Here is a 20,511-nt window from a genome sequence, read left to right as displayed (position 1 = left end):
AGAATTCTTTATCTCAGTTATTCCACAGATTTTAAGGCAAAAATTTTTTTAATGACACCAAAAGCAAGTTTATCCAGTGGGAAGTTCAGATTTGAAAGATCTCTAATCGCTGTTTTTGCTGTTGAGTCAATGAGAGGTTTGGTTTTGACTGAGACTTTATATGAACTTGTATTAAAATGGAAGTACTGTTCTCTTATTTTATTAACAGAAGTATGAAAATCCAGGCCATCATTTCTTGATTCTAAGGATTGATCATATTTTCTTGGTTGGCAATAGTGTACAGTTCAGATCTCTGGTGGCACCTTGCTTGCAGTATCTGTGTTAAATTACAGGATGAGAAGCCATGGTACATCACAGTGATAACGTCCATCATTTTGGAAAAAATAATGGGATTAATTTTTATTTGGGGTAATAATGTTACGTTTGTAAAATTGATTCAGCTACCCCTGAAATTGAATGCATTTATCAAAAAAATCAAAGGAAGTGTCCTTTTCTCCTTTCAGATTTGTGGGTTCTATAAAGTAGGTTGCTCCCAGACAATGGTTGTGCAGCAAAGTTTAAATCAAAACTAAACAACATGGGTAAATTAGATCTGGATCATTACACTTCATGGAATTTTTCATTGGTGTTACAGAATACAGCAACTGCCTCTTAACTGCCCACCTTAAATTGCTTTCTGGTAAATGTATCATTCAGGATCAAAAAATAAAGTAATGAGAAGTGAAATAAAACCTTACAATGCTAAGTGCCTACCTGTTTCCAGAGGGAGGACTAATCAGAAGTGGAAGTACAACAGCATAGCCTTGATTCTGGCCCCAAGCATATCTCCCCTGTAGAAGCTTGGTATCTCAAGGTGACATTCTTTTGTCCAATTCTGTTTAAGAAAACTAATGTTGTACTTTATCTTTTCAGGGAGAGCTGGTTGATGATGGGGTAAGTATGATTCATTTTCCAAAGAAACTGATTTGTGGATGTTGCCAATAGTATGGTTATGGTTTAGAATATTGTTTACCTATAGAGAATCCTAAATTAATCATCCAATTGCAACTTTTCATAAAATGGAGATAGTTGCAGAAGGATTGAAGAAAGAATTAGCTCAACTTGCAGTAATTTAAATCCTCGTTGAGAAATGGTCATCAGTCCCAGTTCTTACTGGACTCATCCTCCATCCTTTAGCCTTCCATGTACGTGTGTGCGCACCACCTGAAAGTAACAAAGAATAGGAAATCCGTATACAAATAAGAATTTACTATCAAAGTTCCTTGTTGTCCCTTCAAAGACAATTAGGGTAAGCCTCAAATATTCAGAAACTTTTGGTTCTTATTTTAATTTTTCCCAAAATACATGTGATGTCATATCTGAACTCTGAAACGTTTTTCCAATTTAAGTGTGCTATTTGGGCCCATTGTGTAACATTGCTGCTCTTAATCATTACCTGAGTAAGATCCATCTAAATTAGGTGGGATTATGAGTAAGGATGATAATATCATACAGTTATACAGCACAGAAACAGGCCCTTCAGCCCACCAACTCCCTGTCAACCATCAAGCACCCTTTTATACTAATCCTACAATAATTTTATTTTATTCTCCCCACATTCCCATTGCTAAGCTCTACCACTTACCTATGCATTAGGGTAAAAAAAATAAAGGCTAAATAGCATACCAACCCACACGTTTGTGATGTGAGAGGACACCAGAGCAGTCAGAGGAAATCAGTGCAGTCACAGGAGAATGTGCACACTCCACACAGACAGCACCAGAATTCAGGATTGAACGTGTCGCTGGAGCTGTGAGGGAACCTCACCACAACCCGTGCCAATCTCACTTATACTTATGCCGCGCTAACCAGGTGCATGTTCAGTGGGTGGATTTCCCAGCCTGAGAGCTGGGAAGTCTGCAGAAGTTCAGGCTGCCCTGTTAAATTCCATGAGGAGTCCAACCAGGCCATGCAGAATTCCCACGGTCAGCTACAGGAAGATTTCACTACTACGGCCTCTATTCAGGAATTGCCCAGGTATGGGCTATTGCCATAAAAAGATTATCAGTGGAATATTTGTCCCAGTACCTTTTGTTGAAGAAAGGTCTATCAATATTAGATTTAAATTCAGCAGCAAACTTAGCATGAGTTGTCACTTGTGTGTCTCTACCTTCTGCTACCCTTTGGGATAAAGAAGTGTTTCCTAATGTTGATCCTGAAAGGATTGTTGGTAAATATTTGATTCTGTTCTCTTGTTTCCAGTACTCCACCCAGCAGAAATATTTTATCTAGTCATGTCTTTTGGTTCCCCTAATGTTTTCAAATCTTTAAGCTTAACCCTTAACTTTCTAATTTCTAGCGAATACAACCCTAGGTGTATAATCACTCATTGCAACTTAATCAATGACGTTTTTTTCAACTTATTCATTTTTTTTGGAATATGGATGTCTCTGGGCAAGACCAGCATTTATTGACCATCCTAAAGGTCCAGTTTATGATTCTGATAAATCTATGCAGCATTCCTTTCAAAGATAAAACATCTTTCCCGAGGCAAAGTGGCAAGAACTGCTTGCTGTATTCCAGTCATAATCTGCCTGTTCACTTAACCTGGTTGTAAATCAATGCTTCTGTCTACATCTCTTCCCATGGCCCCAATCTTTGTGTCTCAGTGATGGACCCTGATATGTTTGTCCATCCTATCATCTAATTAATTAATTGGTGCAGAAAATTGTTGGTATTCCAAAATAGATCCTGTAGAATTGAATTGTCACTTGCTGCCGTTCGGTGTTTTAAGTTTAGTAAGAAATTCATTTTGGCTTCTGGAATTCTGTACATAATAGACAACTTTGGCCACCTCTTCAGAAAATACATTCACCTTTTATGTTCTTGAATCAATCTTCCTTTTTTTGTGTGTAGACAATTACATTATATCTAGTTTTCTAATCTTTTTTATTTATTTCAGTGCCCCAAAACACCAAAATGTTTTTGTGAAAAAGGAGAAAGAGGTCCACCTGGTGCTGCTGTAAGTTTGTTATTGTGAATATTCTAACTTGATCTGACTTTAATTTTATAGCCTTTCCCATATCCCTGCCACTTCTCTTCAAAACATTTAACTAATTCTCTTTTTGAAAGCTACCATTGAATCTTTATCTCCCAAAGTGAAGTGCATTTCAAATCCTAATACTTTCTAAAATATTTTGTCATCCTGTCATGTCCATGTATTTTTATTGACCACTGTCTTATTATCAACCTTGTGTCTATAGGAGAATGTTTCTCCTTATTTACTCTATGCATTTCATGGTTTTAAATCTCTCTGGCAAATCTCCCAATAGCCTTCTACACTGTAAGGAGAACAACTCCAGCTTCTCCATTTGTTCCGGGTAACTGTACTCCTTAATTACGGGGACTATCCTAGTTAATTTCTTCACATTCTTTCCAAAGCTTGTAATTAGTTCTGGGCACCGCACTTCATTATTGTTTTATATGGGTTGTTAAACTATGCATATCCGCCTCCCTTCTCAGGTGGAATTTTAAACTGAGCACTCTCTTTCAGGAGTTCTTGTTAACTACTGTGAATCCCCTCTTGCTGCTTGGGGACTGTTTCCCTTCTCAGTCTTTATCTCAAAACCTGAAGTGGCTTTTTCCAATGTTTCACTGGTTCCTGGTGGAAATGTCTCACTCGCAATCTCTCTCTTTTTCCTCTTTTTTTTCTTTCACTTTTTCTCCTTTTTCCGTCTCTCTCTTCTCAATGTGAAGTACTCATTTGGCCTCTCAGGCTTGCTTTTTGCCTCCCCATTTTGGTCCCTAATTAGCCCCACTGCTCTTCTGGCAAATGTTATTTAAAAATACAGAAATTACCAAGAAATAGTTCCCATTGAGTGGGATATTAGTCTGAACATTATTTTAACTCATTAAAGTTCTTTTCATTGTTTACTAATTGCATTTAAAATGTAGTTGTAAGGATAATTCTGGAAAACCTAATGTTTCATGGATTTGATTAATGACAAAAGTTACTCAGTTTGCAACATATTTCAATAATCGGCAGAAAAGCTGCTTGCTGGCAGGACTGTGAACTCAGGTTGAGACTTGCAGTTTTTTGAACAATAAATACCAATGTTACAGTTACAAATCATTCAATAGCATTGAGTTGACTGGTGTTTATGGATTTAGACAGCTGCAGTGTCACAAAACAGGTGTTAGAAAGTCAGATTCCTGGAATTCCCTCAGCCGTAATTTAAAGGTTTTTACAAATTGAATATTGTGTGTTTGCAAGACAGAAAACGAACGATCACTGCAAAACAATTTAATACAGGTTTTCGATTTTTTTTTCTTTTAACTGTTATTTCATAGTGAGAGGTGTGATAGTTGAAGTTATAAAGCACAGGCCACAGCAGATTGGGCCTTGCTATATAACCAGTTAGTTTACATAGTGGGTGTAATAATCGGCTGCTTCCACCTAACCAAAAAAATGGGACAGACAATGCTTAGGAATACTTCTAACCAAAGATAATTCTATTTAAATTTTCATGATTTAAAAAAAATGACAGAGTTGTCAAAAAGCTATTGTAATCTGTCCTCAACCCTTCACCACACAATGAGTCATATGTATTTGTGTATAAGCTGATTATTAAATGATAGTGCCACTTATTCAAAGGTAAAAGTTATGTGACTTGCTCAGTATTAACAGTGTAGTAATATACCCCTTTGTTTTGTTATTCTCCTCTATAATTCAGTAGTTTTTTAATTTATTAGTTGTCACACAAATTTCAGAAGCATGATTCACTTTTTCTTTCAATTTTTGTGTTTTTCAGGGGAAAAAAGGACGCCCTGGCGATGATGGTTCTCCAGGTCTAAAAGGAAATAAGGTAGTGCTGCTTTAAGTAATTGTGTTAAGCAAGTAAATTAATAATCACCCTACTTGTACCATATTGTACTATTTTATTCCCTAAACAACTTCTTAGCTGATAAGTTTAACATTGTGTTTATCAGGGTGAAGCAGGTCTGAGTGGAATTCCTGGACGGGATGGATTGGAGGTACGATTTAATTTTGAGAATTTAACCTTATTGTAGTTTCATAATCTGTCAAGTTTTTGAGTATGAACATAAATTGTCAGGAATATGCTTATTTTATGTAACGCTCACATGAAAACACTTCAGAGATCTACAACCTGCCTGTATAAGAGTTGAGAGTGAGGTGCAGTCATAACAAATCCATCACGGAAGCATGATTTTGAGAGAATGTGGAAGTGGATTTAAATTATAGCACAAGCTTTACAGAATCATACACCTGGCAAGCAAAATCCCATGCTGGGAGCACAGATTTGTTTGGTCAGGTCATTAACTAGATGTCCAACACAGTAATGTGAAATGTTTCCTTAAATTTTAGTTAAATTTGATGCAAAGTTTTATTAGTCTAAATTTACTGTTAAATAACAATCTATCCAGATATTGGGGGAACTGTACAACAAATATTTATCATAGAATGGTTACAGCATGGAAGAAGGTCATTTGGCCCATCACATTTATGATGGCTCTCTATCAGACCAGCTTTCCAGTTCCACCCACTGGTTAGTTCTCTACAGCCTTGCAAATTTCTCTCCACCATATATTTATCCACTTCTCTCCTGAAGATCACAGTTGTGCCTCCCTCCAATAGAGCTTCCAGATTCCAACCACACACTGCAAAATGTGTTTTTCCTCATGGCATTCTTAATTCCCTTTTGTTTTATATCAGTGACCTCTAATCCTTGACCCCTCCACCAAAGGGAACAGCCTTACACAGTACTCTTGTCCTGAACTCTCATCATGTTATATATGTCTATCATATCTCCCCTCAGCCTTCTCATAGAGTCAGACGGCACAGAAACAGAACCTTTGGCATAAGATGGTGATCGAAGCTAGTCTCATTTGCTAGCATTTGGCCCATAACCTTCTACACCTTTTCTATACATGTACCTGTCCAAGTGTCTTTTAAAAATTGTTATTTTACCTACGTCAACCATTTCCTCTGGCAGCTCATTCCAACAACGTACCACCCTCTATGTAAAAAAAAAAGTTGCCACTCAAGTTCCTATTAAATCTTTCCCCTCTTTCCTTGAACCTATACCCTCTAGTTCTTGATTCCCCAACCCTGGGAAAAAGACTGAGTGCATTCGTCGTGTCCATGCCTCTCATGGTTTCATACACCTCTGTAAGATCATCTCTCAGTCTCCTACGCTCCAAGGAAAAAAGTCTTAGCCTGTCAGACCTCTCAAGTCTTAGCCTGTCTATAACTCAGTCCCTCAAGTCCTGGCAACATCCTTGTAAATCTTTTCTGCACTCTTTCCAGTTTAATAGTATCCTTCCTATCGCAGGGTGACCAAAACTGAACGCAATACTCAACTGCAGCCTCACTGACGTCTTGTACAACTATACCATAACCTCCCTTCTTCACTGTCCACGATACCACCTATTTTAGTGTCACACTAACCGTGCCTTTTACATTCTCATCCAAATCGTTGATATAGATGGCAAACAACAATGGACTTAGCACTGACCCCTGAGGGACACCTCTAGTTACAGGCCTCCAGTCTGAAAAACAACCTTCCACCATCACCCACTGCTTCCTACCATCAAGCCAATTGTGTACCCAGTTTGCCAGCTCTCCCTGGATTCCATGCAATCTGACCTTCCAGAGCAGCCTGTCATGTGGAATCTTATCAAAGGCCTTACTGAAGTCCATATGGACCTTCTTGGTCACATCATCAAGAACTCAAAAACTTTGTAAGACATGATCTCCTGTGCAGAAACCCATGCTGGCTAGCCCTAATCAATCCCTGTCTTTCCAGATGCATGTGTATCTTATCTCTCGGAATCCTCTCCAGTAATTTACCTACCACAGATGTTAGGTTTACTGGTCTATAGTTCCCAGGTTTTTCTTTGCAACGCTAATGAAAACATTCTGTCTAATGTAAACAATCTCCAGTCTCTCTAATCTCACTTTGTATCTCTCATCCCTCATCCCAGGAATCATGTTTGTAGTGCCTTCACATCCTTCCTATAATGTACCAACCAGAATTGAACATAATACTCCAGATGTCAGACCAGTGCTTCCTAAAGGTTTGGCATATTCTGTGCCTTTATAAACACAACATTGTGTATACCTTTTTAACCACTTTCTCATCCAGCCCTGCTACGTTCAGTAATTTGTGCATGCATACCCTCTGATCCCACCGCCCTGGACCCCATTTAGAACACTATCCTTTATTCTATATTGCTTCTTCTCATTCTTCCTACAAAATGCATTACCTCACATTTCTCTACATTAAACTTCATCTGACGTGCATCTGCCATTCCACCAGCCTGTTGATATGATACTACAATTTATCACTTTCCTCTTTGCAGTTCATAGTATTGTCTAGTTTAATGGTATTTGCATATTTAGAAATTATGACTTGCACCCCGATGTCTAGGTGGTTATTAGAGATCAAAAAAAACAATGCTCCAACACAGAGCATTGGCTAGTACCACTATTCTCTCTCTCTCCAATCCAAAAACCACTCATTCGCCACAGCCCTCTTGTTGCCAGTTACTTGACCAACTTCATATCCATGCTATTAATGTCCCTTTTTATACCATGTCTCAACTTTGCTGATAAGCCTGTTACGTGGCACCTTTTCAAGTCTTCTGGAAAGTCCACATATACCACTTTGACTGCAATACCCACATAAACTCTGTTACTTAATCAAAAGATTCCATCGAATTGATTAAATATGATTTGCCATTAAATAAATCCAAATGAGGGGTGATTTACCTAAATGGTGTGACAGAATAGATGTTGAGATATTTCCACTAGTGGGAGAGTTTCAGTCAAGGGGTATTTGTATTAATCCAGAGATTACTAACTTTTGAGGTCCGGTTTCTCAACCTCTTCCTGAGCTGCCGTAACTCTGCCTGCAGAACCTCATCTCCCTGTCTACCCATATCATTGGTAATAACATGGGCTACAGCTTCTAGCTGTTTCCCCTCCCCTGTGAGATTTTCTGTATCTATTCAGCGAGTGGATGTTACTTTATTGAATCCAGTAAGGTAACATCCTGCAGTCACAGCCACAGAAACACCTGTCTATCCACCTAACTATTGAATCCCTTATCACTATTGCTCTCTCATTTTCCTTTGTCCCCTCTTATGCAGTTGAATCACTTTGCAGTCATTTTGTTGTTTTTGTTTAAGCATCTGAACAATAGGACAGATGGTGCATCTGATGTGTAGATCATTACTGATTTTTTTTTTATCCCATCAACAAAACGTGATAATTTGTGGAATTCAGTACCTGTGCACACAAAATGCTGAGAGTTGCCCTTGACACAGGTGAACCTTCTGGGGAAGCAAATTATGTCAAAACATGGTTGGTGTGTAACAATACCTGTGCTACTATAGATTACAGGACTTCCCAATCCCCACCCATCTCACTACAAATATCCTGAAGGGTATGAAGCACATGCCTCTAAAAGATGGATCTTCATTTGGACAAACTAAGGTCTTAACAGGTTGGAAGATGCACTGGAGAAAACTCCAGTTTTTTTTCATGTTTTTGTGCCATGCTATGCCTGTACAATGTAGAGAATATTTTTGAAATATGCAGCACTGCTTTTGCTGATAAATATTTACATTGCTAAAGATTTACTTTATTTTCAATTTCAGGGTAGAGCTGGTTACAAAGGTGAACAGGTATGTAGAATGACTGAAACACTTTTTTGATAAGGCCTTGGTCCTTGTTGCTAGGTAGTACCACATTGGAAGTTGTAAGGGATCAAGGTAAATCAGGAAATAATTATAGGTGTTATTAAATTTGGACTTCAAAGTTCAACAATTATTTTTTTAAATATGGGATATCAGTGTTGCAAGCATGCTTGTAAGATATGTTTATTTTTCATGGGAGATGGGCATCAATAGCACAACCAGCATTCAATATTAATTTGCTGAAAGCAAATTATGATCATAACAGTAATATAATTTCATATACTTGGGAGACTAAATTGGACAGAAAGCTTTGTCACAATAGGTGACAAATTGTAAATCTGCTACTTCTGTCTACTGTCTGTCTCATTTCACTTCCTTATTTAGACATGAAAATTATTCAATGTAATAACATACATTTACTCAGTGACAGGAAAAACAGTGATAGCTCACCCTTAGAATACTGCAATCGGTTTTCTGATAATCTTGCTTTATCTTTAAAATACTAATTTTGGTTTTAAAAAAAACTACAGTAAAAGCTTAGTTATCTGACGTTACCCAGACTTAACAGGTGCTGATTCATCAAATATGTTGGCTTACCTGATGTCAATCCAGCCACTCTTTTAGCATTGCCCTGATCTCGACCCTGTCCCTCCCTCAGCAATATTCCTCTACAGGCCAAGTGCTCTGTCTGAAGTGCTGGCTACTGGAGGGTGCCAGGATTGTACCTGTGACACATGTTTCATAAATGGTGTAAAATAGCTATGTGAAGCTTATATGAAAAAAACAAGTTTGTTAATAAGCTGCTGGTAGTTATGTCCAACCTGACTAGAAATAAAATGATCAAAACAAATGGAATTTTGTACTTTGTAATAGGATGGGGTAAATAAGTAAGTTAGTGGAATGTTACTTCAAATTTTGCAAGTAGATGTTCAGAAAAATTAATAAAATAGCACTTGGAATATTCTTCTGAGTGGTGAAGTGACTTTTGGAAACACTTAAGAAGCAATTGAGCTGTTGAGGTGTGGTGATGGGGGTGGGGGGGAAGAGAGTGCTTGAAACTTACTGAATGGATGAATTAGAATGAGAATATCTTTCTGTATCCACAAATAACTTGCAGGACCATATTTGTCAGGAGAGAAATGTATTTAGTAACTTTACTGAGGGAATTCTGGATAATTGAATAATCCCATACAGCTTAAAATAACAAATACTTTAAATCCTAACTTTGTTTTCAATTCTCAGGGTGAAAGAGGTGAATGTGGCCTTCCAGGAACCAAAGGTGACAGGGTATGAACTCTTATTAGTTTTATTTAAAACTGTTTATAGCAAGAAGTAACCCAATTATTTAAAATATTTATCAACAATTTGGCTGAGGGGATTGAATGTCATATTAGGAAACTTGGAAATGATACAGAACGAAGTGGAATTATGAGTGAGGAGAGGGATGTAAAGAGGATTCAAGCAGATATAGTGAAGCTGAACGAATGAACAGGTACATGGCAGATGAAATGTAATGGGGGAGAAAGTGAAGTTACCCACTTTGGTGCACAAAAAGCAATGGAGGTTTTTTAAAATATTGAGAGATTGGGTAACATTGATGTTAAGGGACCTACCTTTGTACATAAGTAACTGAAAGCAAACATGCTGGTACAGCAAGTAATTAGGAAGACAAATGGCATGCTGGCCTTTATTACAAGAACATTTGGTTCCAGGAGTAAAGATGTCTTACTTAGAAAATTTTTACAAACTTTGTCAGGCCGGAGACAGGGAAGATGTTTCCCCTAGCTGAAGAATCTAGAACTAAAGTCACTGTGTCAAAATAAGAGTGAGGCATTTAGAACTGAGGTGAGGAGAAATTTCTTCGAGCAGAGTTTGGTGAATCTTTGAAATTTTCTGTCCCAGAGGGCTGTGGAGGGACATCCATTGAATTCATTCAAAACAGAGATTGATAGATTTCTAGATATTGATAGGATCAAGGAATATGGGGATAGTGGAGGAAAATGGCATTGAGGTGAAGATTAGCAATGATTTAGATGAGCCTGATTGGATTGGGCTTGAAGGACTGTATGGCCTATTTGTACTCCTATTTATTATGTTTTTACATAATTGTGTAAAATTATCCTTTTGGCCAATATATTTTCATACATTTTACCATAAAATGAAGTGGATTTATAGGTTATATATTTGTGGATATGGCATAAATCAGAATGTATGTGCCAGAATTTCAATATTCCGTCTTTTTCTTTCCTCAACAGGGTCCAGAAGGTCCACCAGGGCCCAGGGGGCTAAGAGGAGTACAGGTTAAAGAAATACTAATTATAATTTATAGAGTGTATCTTCATTTGTAGAAATGTTTGGATACTCAAAATTAAAACCTGAGTGACACAAGAAAATGTATACATGTAGCTGACTGTGTTCTGAATCTTAGCTCATTGGTATGGGGATAACTCAACAATTCAAGCATTTGGATACCTGAATTGTGTGGTGGTATGAATCGCTGTTTTGGCTGATATCGCCTGTCCACGTTTGCCTTCTTAAGCAGTAGAGAAGAAAACCACCAGAATTACTCTGAAGGATGAAAGTGATATAAAATTATTACTGAAAAGTCGCAATGCTAATTTTAATCTTTTGGAAAACATTGCAACCAAGTTACTGTTACAGTTAATTCCCATTTACTCCTATATCGCATGTGGTTGCAAACTTTCAGCGAAGTTAACTGTGCAGTGTTTTCCCTTTCCATAACATAATTGGCAACTTTTAAGAATACATATTTGCCAATTGAAAGTATGTAGCAATCTATTTCTAGGAGTTCAATATGATGCAGGTAACTTAATTAATGTATAAAACAATATCTTTATAATCATCAAGCAAATTTTTGATATTTTTGAATGAATTATCTGCTTGGTGTGACTTGTTTACTTTGGTATTATTTATATTTTTTAACATGAATTATCCTAATTATTTTGTTTCATTAGTAAATATTTTAAAGTTTTATGGAACACAGTTGCCTTTGAGAGAAACATGAAGTCACATTAGCATTCACAAAGTTCTCTAATTTTATTTTGTGCTACACTTAAGGGTTATCCAGGATCCCCTGGAGACCATGGGCCTGAAGGCTTTCAAGGACAAAAGGTAATTAATTTTTCTTTAGACTTCCCAATATTAAAATGCAGAAAGAGGATTCTGGAAATAAAATTTGTTGAATACTATCAGGAAAAATACTGTATCCTAGCACAGAATTCAAAGTGGTGTAAATAATTTTTTTTTGACTTTGGTTTTCCAGTTTTAATTGTATGGCTTTCCAGTGTTATGGTAGCTTAGAACTGTGGCTTTATTTTTATATATACAATGCCTAATCATTGCCAACAAAGGAAAAAAGAATGTTCAAAATTTTCCTGAAAATTATGGGCTGTTTGTGTGCTTTGCATGAGGTAGTGGTGTAGATGGACCAAGCCAAGAGTTCAAAGGCTGCTGAGTATATAATTTGTGCTATTCCAAGTTTAATAACTTTAGCAGGACAGTTAACAATTAAAAAATATCCCTTTGGAGATTAGTCAGGTTGAATTCCAACTATTACTTTTGTCCCAATACCACTGTCATCATTTTTATGCATTATTTGTGATATGTGGTGGTATTTTCCATGGGCATTTCTGATAATGCATTATAACCCTATTTATATTAATTTTTGTACAAATTTATAGCAGTCAAACAGGAATCCCATCATCACCAAACTGTCATCAAGGAAATTCCTCACTTTGGAAGTATATCAATGAAAATATTGTTTAAAGTTCATCCAGATTGTCCAGGATGGATTCCATCATTCTGCTTTTAATTTGAGTGTTACCACATCTAAAGTGACAGAAAACAGTTTTTCTTTGAGACACCAAGATATAGGGTTAAGCCCTTCAGTGCAGAACTGAAAGGGTTAGGGTTAAGAAGTTGAGACACAAAGATAAATTGATTTATTGGAAGAAATAATACACAATATAGGTAAAACAAATTCTCGTGATTAATTGGAATTAAGCTTTGTATTAAAAGGCTGAAATGCCTATTGGAACGTTGATGTGCTATCCATTTGGCTTTGGCAAAAGATGAAATTCATTGTTGGTTGGAAGAGGAATTTGTGACGAGTAGCAAAAGAAATAAAGAGACAATAAGAAACTAAGTTTGCAGAGTAATAGTGCAAAAAAGATTTTCCAATAATTATCCTAGTAGAATTGTAAGAAAGAAGCCAAGCGAACTTCAAGGATAATATTTCTAATCATCAGTAGCTTGAGATTTAAAGAGACTGGTGGTGTTGCTGGGCAAGGGTATTAAATATACAAAAGGGGAAACTGAGCTGGGACCATCTTCAAATTATTTGTGGGAATTGCATTTAAAAGTATGGGAGATAGTAAATCCAAGAATTTCAGAAGTTTAAGAAGGAGTAAGAATGAATTCATCAAAAATTAATTACTACTTATACTTGGTTAGGCATGGGTGAAACATTGAGAAAATACAGGGTGATTAAAATTAACTTGTTGGTTCCAGAGTAAAGCGTACACCAAATCTGAGTTTAATCCAAGTTACTTTGCTGCCTGTGAGCTGTGAGATTCTTCAGATTTCTTGCTCTATGCTGGTGGAAAAATCTGTAGTCCAAAGGTCTAAGGAGGTTGAGCTAGCCGTAATATGGAACCATTACAAGCTTTGACTAGGTCATGCTCACTTTCTTTCTCCACCTTCCTACCTGCACCTTTCCCAACACTTACCCATGTGTCAGTTCAATTTTGCAACAGCTTCCACCAGCAAGCTGCAATGGGATACAGCAAAGCTGATTTCTTGGCTTTGGCATATGAGCATTATATTACTTAGTTATTCGCACTTTGAATATTTTAGGACTCAGTCAGCACATTGCTCAGAATCCTAAAGTAATCATGAAGTGTTTGGAGTTCTTTGAAATTGTTTTTATAAGTAGATTATCATTCATGCATATCAGTTCATTACAAGTGCACACACTTCTTATTTTGTGAATAGGAAAGTATGAGCAATCATTTTCCTTGAAATGGATGATTTGTATTTTTATTGGCAGTGAAAGAAATCTGTGCTTTCTATGTATTCTTATTTCCTTGATCTTCTACACATAGGACATAATAAATCATGTCAACATTTCAAATGAATGCTGAAATAGTGATGTTGACATTTTTGCAAATGGAGTTGAAATTCAGCAATGAGCTCAGGATCAGTTTCTGCCTTGTGGCATGACATTCGTAAATCATTGTTTGCAACCGTTAATATTACCAGACATTTTCAAGCATGGTCAGATGTAACCTGTGAAATATTTGCACTTAATTTCAAAAATTTGAGGGAAAACTTTGCAAACTGCATTGTTACATGAGTGAGACTGACAAATCTTATTTAAATATTAGGAACATTTGGTGAGTTGACAGCATAGTAGAACTGAATCCAACTTGGATAAGCTGAAAATTCAGGTTCTTCAGAACTTGAAACATTTCTTGATGCTCCTTCCACTGATATTTCTGAGGTCTGGGAACATCATTGACTCTTGACCAGCATAGTTCAATGTATACATCCCATGTTCTTGAGAATCATTGGCATGTTATTTCTTAATGTGATATATCCTTGAACATGAGCAATTGCCCCGTGGCAGGCAACCTGAGTGATGAGAATGGATGGTGAGTGTAAGCATTGTTTGGAGAGGGTTTCCCCTTTCATTATGAGTTCTACTTACATGCAGGTGCTGAGAATGTGGGAGGTTAGGACGTGAATTATGAATGCATGAGTTGAGTTATGTGACTTAAATGAATTTAAATATATTTTCCTTTGTTCATGCTGTGACTTCTTCCTGTAAGGCAGCAAAGACAGACTTTGTGCATTAGGCTAATTATGAGATTAATTGTGATTAATTGGTTCTGTGCCCTCCACACAGACTAGATCCCTTGAGGAACATTTGAGGATGCTCAAATGAACTTGCTTTTGCAAGTCTGTATCTGCAAGGATGAATTCAAAACGTGGGCCTGTCCTAGCTCTTGGTCTAGACCTGCTACTACCTTCCACATAACTGGATTGTCTTTAACAAACTGCCAGCAGCAGTTCCTTTATAAATTGCCCCTGCACTATATATCTTAAACTAGAGAGACTATTTCAATTCCCTCTACCTGGGGAAAAGTGGCAAAAGGAGAGTTGACAGTGAGATTGTCATTGAATTGCTTTCTCTGATCTCTACTGTTTAACTAAGGTGGGGAACAGCCTAGGTATCTGCCTGAATCAAGCAGGAGCATAATTTCTTTATACATGTTGGGATTTAAGAAGTTCATAGGGTCCTAATGCAATTTAAATTACCAACTAATGCATCAATGTAGATGCTCTATCTAGCAAAGACTGGAAGTCAAGAAGAGAAATCAAAAAGCAAGTTTGAAATTACTCTTGGGGATCAGGTGGTGAAAGATAGCATTTTTGGAGTAAGCAGGAATACCACTGCCCAGACAAGCCCTGCCAATCACCCTTCCCCCTCCCCTTCACCTCAGCAAGCACCTTCCCTAGGACCTAACTTTCTGCTGTGAAGTACAACTTTTGAACTACGTGATCTTACACCAGCCCAAAGTTTGATGTTCATTCAGTGAGTAGCATCCACCAATGGCATGTTATTAAGGGCTCAGCATGGAAGTGATCCTCCCATTAGAAGTCTGCTGCTCCTGTGTTTAAACATGCCCCTCAGTATCTTGATTTCAATGCTAATTTTCTCCGTGCACAGTTCCAAATAATACTGGGAATCCTTAACAACAATGAAGTAAATAGAATGTTTCAAGATGGCAACCCCTTGCCCTTTCATTATAAACTATCCTTGATTGATTCGGAATCTCGTTGATAGAATTAGGTCTGGCCCAAAGGTTTTCCTTCTATATAGATGCTTGGGCATAGTTCATATAATTATTTGTTTTGTAATTTAGTTAATGTCAAAAATCATATTTATTGCTTGCCTTTATATGTTTTTCATCACACTGGAAGTAGAGGGAAAATAAATGTTAGCCATAATATGGCCAAAGGCAATTTAACCTTTTAGCATTCATCTCTCATTAATGAAGCTACTTTGCTTAAGAAAATTATCAAAGTATTCTACTTTATTAGGGTGAACGTGGACTTCCTGGGCCACCTGGCCTAACTGGTGAAACTGGAATTGGTCTTCCAGGCCCAAAGGTAAAGGAGTCTATTTTTAAGCATGAAATTACTGGTTCCAAACAAAATTTGAGCCATTTATAGACAGGAATTAATAGCAAAATAAGAAAAAAAACAATATCAATATTATTATTCGTGGTTTCAGAAAAATGGAGAAACATTTATAACTGCACATTTTAGAAATCCCTGCTTGTAAAAGTTCACTTACTACTTGCATTGTGGAAAAGGTATTAAATTGTACCACCAAATAGTAAACTCAGTATTGTGGATTAAAACAGAAAATGCTGGAAACCCTCAACAGGTCAGGTAGCATTTGTGGATAGAGGAACAGAACTGACATTTAACCTGCTGAGTGTTTCTGTCATTTTCTGTTTTATCTCAGATTTCCAGCACCTATAGTTATTTTGATTTTAATTGGTGTTGTGGATAGCTGCCTGTCTGTTGAGTTCTTTCCCTGTAAATAATTGAGCATGTGGAATCAAATCTCTTTTGTATCAACATTGGCAAAATACGGCAGATGATGGAAATCTGAAATCAAACAAACACTAGAAATTCTCAGGTCAGGCAAAATTTGTGGAGCAAGAAATAAAATCAACATTTCAAATCAATGACCTTGCATCAGATATCCGTGGTATGAACTTATTTAACAGGAACAAACAGTACAAAATTGTGGAGGGGAGGGGTGGAGCAAAAGCTAGCAAGTGACAGGTGTATCCAGGTGAGGCAGGTGATAGGCAGATGAATATAGTGCTCAGTATGTGGTTACAAACTACCAGCAAAGTTAAATATGCAGTGTTTTCCCATGTTTGCCAATATGGATGTAAGAGACCAAGCTGCATTTTTAGAAATGGGAAGGCAGAGTGGGTAGTCTAATGTTTTAATTTTAGGAATGTTTACAGGTAGATTTACTAATTTTCACTTCCAGTGTAGAATTGTGTGTCCAGGTGTACACAGTGAGAAGTGTGCACAGTCCAAACAATTTTACAGGCATCACTGAAAATGTTACAACATGAATTATTTTTTCCAGACAAAATATGCAGAGATCCAGGCTACATTTTATTCACATTGGGGAAGTTGGGTTTCCTGAATATGCTAGTGTTAAGGAGTTGGGCTCTTTATCCAGCATATTGCAGAAGGATTTATTATATGTTAATTTAAAATTCCAGAGTTTACATTGTATAATGCTATTAACTGCTTATCAATTCCCTATTTGATGAATAAAGAAAACACAGTTATATTTTTATAGAAAAAGTAAACAAAATATTTAAACTGAACAAAATTGTATTTGGTGTTCAATTTGCCTTTCTTTGTTTAGGGTGACATTGGTTTCCCCGGAAGACCAGGACCTGTTGGCCCACCAGGGATTGGTGAACCTGGATTGCCAGTAAGTTAGTTTGTGTGTATGAAAGACATACCAAACATTGTTAACACAGACAATCACACAGATCACTGAAAATATTTCCAATGACACAGACTTTGAAGAGTCTGGATATTCAAAAATAATGGGATAAATTTTGCATGTATCATCTGCAACAAACTATTATATACAGTATACCCCCACTTATTTTCTTACCTTTCATTGAATTAGATGTGAGTTAAGCCTGCCATTCTTACCACGTGAATTTCAATCTTGTTCCCTTCCCAGCTTAAATCTTGTCTAGTCAATACAGGCAAAACTTTCCCCTTACCCCATTGTTAAATCATTTCTAGGCTAGTTTTGAAAGTGCCTTTTATGTTAAGTAATCCTTCTTGAATGCATTAATGGCGGGAAATGTAAAGACCTGCCTGTGTGTTTTCTTTGTGCGGCACCTTGTCTCAGCACAAGTCTGAGCTCTGGTGCTTGGCCCCATTCATTTCCATGGGGTTGGCAAACTTCATTGAAAAAGTAAGTGTGGCTAAATGGTTTGTTTTGCTGTATTTTACTTAAAGTACCACAATATCAAAAAAGCTTTCACTTTTTAAATAATTTTTACTTTGAATTATTTAAATAGCATCATAGAGCAATACAGCACGGTTACAAGCCCTTCGGCCCAACAAATTCATGCCGACCACGTTGCCGACCCAGCTAGTCCCACTTTCCTGTGTTCGGCCCATATCCCTCTAAGCCCTGTCCCTCCATGTACCAATCCAAGTGCTTCTTAAATGATACTTTTGTACCTGTCTCAACCACTTCCTCTAGCAGCTCATTCTGTGTACTCACCAACCTCTGCTTGAAAAAGTTCCCCCTCAAATCCCTTTTTAAATCTTTCCCCTCTCATCCTAAACCTATGCTCCCTTGTTTTGGACTCCCCTACCCTGGGGAAAAAACTATTACTATCCGCCTTATTTGTGCCTCTCATCATTTTAAACACTTCTATAAAGTCACACCTCATTCTCCTATATTCCCTTTATTGCTGGTTGTCCTGATTACTAAACTTGTTCTTGCTGGTTACTGCTTTATCCCATGACTTGCTCCTGCCTGTCCCACCCCCTGCCAATCTAGTTTAAATCCTCCCATGGAGCATCAGCAGATTTCCCTGCAAGGATATTGGTCCCTTTCTGGTTCAAGTACAACCTGTCCCTCTGTACAGGTTACCCCTGCACCTGAAGAGATCCCAAAGATCCAAGAACCTGAATCCCTGCCCCCTGCAACATTTCCTTAGCCATGCATTCATCTGGCCTGTTCTTCCATTTCTAACCTCGCTAGCACGTGGCACCGGGAGTAATCCAGAGATCACTACCCTCAAGGTCCTGCTTCTTAACTTCTTACCTAACTCCCTCTACTCATTCTGCAGGACCTTATCCCTTGTTCTACCTATGTCGTTTGTACCAACGTCAACAGCAACCTCTGGCTGTTGATCCTCCCCCTCAAAAATGTTTTGCAACCACTCAGAGACAACATCCTTGACCTTGGCACCCAGGAGGCAACACACCATTCTAGTGTTTCTACTGCAGCCACAGGATATCCTGTCTGTCCCCTTTTTAATGTTTGTTAAATGTCTGTGATCATAGCCATTTAAAAGCATTTAAAAGGCCATTCATCAATAGCAAACTATCAGGAAAACATAAGGGCAGTCCTTGCAGGATGGCGTAGCAACAATGAGCAGACTTCAGGAAAGGAGGCGGTGTACATGCACCTGTCTACATCAACGGTGTTGAGGTCAAGAGGGTTGAGAGCTTCAAGTTCCTAGGAGTGAACATCACCAACAGCCTGTCCTGGTCCAACTATGTAGACGCCATGGCCAAGAAAGCTCACCAGCGCCTCTACTTCCTCAGGAGGCAAAAGAAATTTGGCATGTCCCCTTTGACACTTACCAACTTTTATTGATGCACCATAGAAAGCATGCTATCCGCATGCATCATGGCTTGGTATGGCAACTGCTCTGCCCGGGACCGCAAGAAACTGCAGACAGTTGTGGACACAGCCCAGCACATTACGGAAACCGGCCTCCCCTCCATGGATTCTGCCTATACCTCTCGCTGCCTTGGTGAAGCAGACTCCACCCACCTGGGTCATTCTCTCTTCTCCCCCTCCCATCAGGCAGAAGATACAAAATTTCAGGCAATTTACTCATAATTTGCTTTATTTTAACATGTTTCCTTCTAAAATATCATAATAGCACATCACTGCAAGTCAGATCGAGCACCTCAGAAATAGACTGTATGCCGCGAGCAATTATTCTTTCCAGATGCATGGGTATCTCTGAAGGAATCTGCCTTTTCTGGAGAAATCTGAAGAAATTTCTCCAGAAATTTTTCTGAAGAAATCTGCCTTGCTGCCACAACAAAGTAATTGCCCTGTAGTCTGTTAAATGCGTGAGCAATTAAGATCTAGTTCATTGCCAACAAAAAGCATAAACTTTAAGTTGAGAACTTTGACAACACACGTCATTCAAATTCTTCGTATGTGTCCTCCTTTCTGCATACAGGAGAAGGCTGCATATTACAGACAGCAGTAAAATAAAGTATTGCTTCATTTATGATTTGATTTTTTTTTAAATAACGGCAAGGTCCTGGAGTAGATCTCCCTGGAAGAACATCTTGATTTCTGTACCTTGTAAATTGAATGATGGTGAATCGACAAACCACTTTGCATCTCCCCCTATTTTTCTTTCCATTGATTTTGACCAACCACAGATGAATGAATAAATCTGAGAGAAAGTCTAATTGTTAGCCTTTTCTGCAAGCAACAACCTCTATCCTCCATTACTGTGGGTATTGTTGTGTGCCCTTTAATCAGCTGCAGCACTTCAAATATTACAGAACCACTCAACTAACATTTCACCAAATCTCGTCATCTCTCAAAGGCGACAGTCACCTCAATCCTTTTGTTTTCCCTAAAATGTCTCTTGACCTTCACGAAATCTCTTTTGAACAGCCTACTACCTAAAGATATTGTGTGTCCGGAGGTTTTAGTTTATGCCTGTAGTCCCAAAGGTGAATTGCATTCTCTTCCAGGACAAGGACAATATTAACAATGAATGTCAAAGTAACAGTGGTGCTGAATATCCTTGATGCTGTCAACCAAATAGACCAAATTGGTCAGTTTCCTGTGTGTTGGTGTATGAGGCAGGTGACAAACATGTTCTTGGGTGACTCGGTTCACGTCATCTGATAATGAAATCACTATGACGAGGCCATCACTTTTTAAAGAGTAGC

The 20,511-nt window shown here is 37.8% G+C and overlaps 1 protein-coding gene across 1 annotated transcript in view; it reads left to right on the top strand.

Annotated features, from left to right (window-relative positions):
• Nucleotides 1-20,511, top strand: part of col28a2a (collagen, type XXVIII, alpha 2a) — a 62,649-nt gene that overhangs the window by 3,527 nt on the left and 38,611 nt on the right. Inside the window, exons 3-12 of the mRNA XM_052029459.1 lie at nucleotides 913-933; nucleotides 2,942-3,001; nucleotides 4,791-4,844; nucleotides 4,969-5,013; nucleotides 8,662-8,688; nucleotides 9,943-9,987; nucleotides 10,956-11,000; nucleotides 11,779-11,832; nucleotides 15,826-15,894; nucleotides 17,189-17,257. Coding sequence (XP_051885419.1) covers nucleotides 913-933; nucleotides 2,942-3,001; nucleotides 4,791-4,844; nucleotides 4,969-5,013; nucleotides 8,662-8,688; nucleotides 9,943-9,987; nucleotides 10,956-11,000; nucleotides 11,779-11,832; nucleotides 15,826-15,894; nucleotides 17,189-17,257 — 489 coding nt within the window. The remainder of the gene's footprint in view (nucleotides 1-912; nucleotides 934-2,941; nucleotides 3,002-4,790; nucleotides 4,845-4,968; nucleotides 5,014-8,661; nucleotides 8,689-9,942; nucleotides 9,988-10,955; nucleotides 11,001-11,778; nucleotides 11,833-15,825; nucleotides 15,895-17,188; nucleotides 17,258-20,511) is intronic.

This window comes from Pristis pectinata, chromosome 1 (genome assembly GCF_009764475.1).
Source record: "Pristis pectinata isolate sPriPec2 chromosome 1, sPriPec2.1.pri, whole genome shotgun sequence".
NCBI lineage: Eukaryota > Metazoa > Chordata > Chondrichthyes > Rhinopristiformes > Pristidae > Pristis > Pristis pectinata.
Note: the sequence above shows the minus strand (reverse complement) of the source record. Positions and strands in the feature narration are given on the sequence as shown.